At 40.1% G+C, this 2,500-nt stretch overlaps 1 protein-coding gene across 3 annotated transcripts in view; it reads right to left on the reverse strand.

The window, feature by feature from the left end:
* Positions 1-2,500, reverse strand: part of LOC137620214 (protein amalgam-like) — a 122,849-nt gene that overhangs the window by 8,370 nt on the left and 111,979 nt on the right. For all 3 annotated transcript variants that reach the window (XM_068350453.1, XM_068350452.1, XM_068350451.1), the window contains one exon: positions 2,137-2,365. In XM_068350453.1, coding sequence (XP_068206554.1) covers positions 2,137-2,365 — 229 coding nt within the window. The remainder of the gene's footprint in view (positions 1-2,136; positions 2,366-2,500) is intronic.

Below are 2,500 nucleotides of genomic sequence, written 5' to 3' on the forward strand. Positions count from 1 at the left end.
GTTCAGCATCAGCTATTTTATATACCGTCTTAACAACCTGCAACTTTTTATTTACCTGAAATTCAACAACAAATCTTCGCTACCGCGAATACTTGATAAAAGAACCTTCTTTTCGACGTTAAGAAGATAGATTGGGTTTGGGAAAGAGAAGTTTCCATTTTGATTATACCCTCATTGGATTCGAAGTTTCAAGTCGGGAACTTTCCGTTTAGCAAAAAATGAGAATTGGAGAAAGTTTTCTTGGTGAACGGTTTAAAACTATGAGCCAAAAAATACATATTAATACATAATCCACACACACACGTGTATATATATATATATATGTATATATATATATATATATATATATATATATATATATATATATATATATATATATATAATATATATATATATATATATATACATATAAATACCAAGGCACTTCCCCCAATTTTGGGGGGTAGCCGACATCAAACAAATGAAACAAAAAAGAGGACCTCTCCTCTCTACGTTCCTCCCAGCCTGACAAGGGACTCAACCGAGTTCGGCTAGTACTGCTAGGGTGCCACAGCCCACCCTCCCCCGGTATCCACCATAGATGAAGCTTCATAACGCTGAATCCCCTACTGCTGCTACCTCTGTGGTCATCCAAGGCACCGGAGGAAGCAGCAGGGCCTACCAGAACTGCGTCATAATCGCTCGCCATTCATTCCTATTTCTAGCACGCTCTCTTGCCTCTCTCACATCTATCCTCCTAACACCCAGAGCTTTCTTCACACCATCCATTCACCCAAACCTTGGCCTTCCTCGTGTACTTCTCCCATCATCTCTTGCATTCATCACCTTATTTAGCAGACAGCAATTTTCCATTCTCTCAACATGGCCAAACCACCTCAACACATTCATATCCACTCTAACTGCTAACTCATTTCTTACACCCGTTCTCACCCTCACTACTTCGTTCCTAACACTATCTACTCGAGATACACCAGCCATACTCCTTAGACACTTCATCTCAAACACATTCAATTTCTGTCTCTCCGTCACTTTCATTCCCCACAACTCCGATCCATACATCACAGTTGGTACAATCACTTTCTCATACAGAACTCTCTTTACATTCATGCCCAACCCTCTATTTTTTACTACTCCCTTAACTGCTCCCAACAATTTGCATCCTTCATTCACTCTCTGACGTACATCTGTTTCCACTCCACCACTTGCTGCAATAAGACCCCAAGTACTTAAACTGATCCACCTCCTCAAGTAACTCTCCATTCAACATGACATTCAACCTCGCACCACCTTCCCTTCTCGTACATCTAATACCCTTACTCTTACCCACATTAACTCTCAACTTCCTTCTCTCACACACCCTTCCAAATTCTGTCACAAATCGGCCAAGCTTCTCTTCCACGTCTGCAACCAGTACAGTATCATCCGCAAACAACAACTGATTTACCTCCCATTCATGGTCATTCTCGTCTACCAGTTTCAATCCTCGTCCAAGCACTCGAGCATTCACCTCTCTCATCACTCCATCAACATACAAGTTAAACAACCACAGCGACATCACACATCCCTGTCTCAGCCCCACTCTCACCGGAAACCAATCGCTCACTTCATTTCCTATCCTAACACATGCTTTACTACCTTTGTAGAAACTTTTCACTGCTTGCAACAACCTTCCACCAACTCCATATAATCTCATCACATTCCACATTGCTTCCCTATCAACTCTATCATACGCTTTCTCCAGATCCATAAACGCAACATACACCTCCTTACCTTTTGCTAAATGTTTCTCGCATATCTGCCTAACTGTAAAAATTTGATTCATACAACCCCTACCCCTTCTAAAACCACCATGTACTTCTAAGATTGCATTCTCTGTTTTATCCTTAATCCTATTAATCAGTACTCTACCATACACTTTTCCAACTACACTCAACAAACTAATACCCCTTGAATTACAACACTCAGGATATATATATATATATATACATATATATATATATATATATATATATATATATATATATATATATATATATAATTTATTTCTACTATACTGAACTGCAATTTTATAGGCGTTTGTACTGCGTAGTGAGTGCAAAAGAAAAAAAAAAGTGGAATGCATCATATAATACTCACCCTTCCTTGTATTAAAGTGAAAAATGGGGGAGTCCTCGGACCATCCAAACTTGTTTTCTGTTGAGATGAAAATCTCGTAGTCTGTTGCTGGTTCTAAATCTAAGAGAGTATGGCTCATGGAACGAACGGGACCCCCAGACTTGGGGATTTGGAGGGCGCCTGGCATCGTCGGTGGCGAGTACAGCCTGGTAATCCAGACCCTCTTCTGGAAAATGTTGTTCTGGCTTTCCTGTAGCGAAAGAATAGAGAGAGAAGATGGGTGAGTCTATTTTTCTTTCAGCTCGGGACTTGATGCGCTGTTTCTACAACTCAGCCTTGCAAAAACAAACATTCTTTCTCTATATTTGTTATCCATGTGAACAGT

Source organism: Palaemon carinicauda, chromosome 26 (assembly GCF_036898095.1).
Source record: "Palaemon carinicauda isolate YSFRI2023 chromosome 26, ASM3689809v2, whole genome shotgun sequence".
NCBI classification, from domain to species: Eukaryota; Metazoa; Arthropoda; class Malacostraca; order Decapoda; family Palaemonidae; genus Palaemon; species Palaemon carinicauda.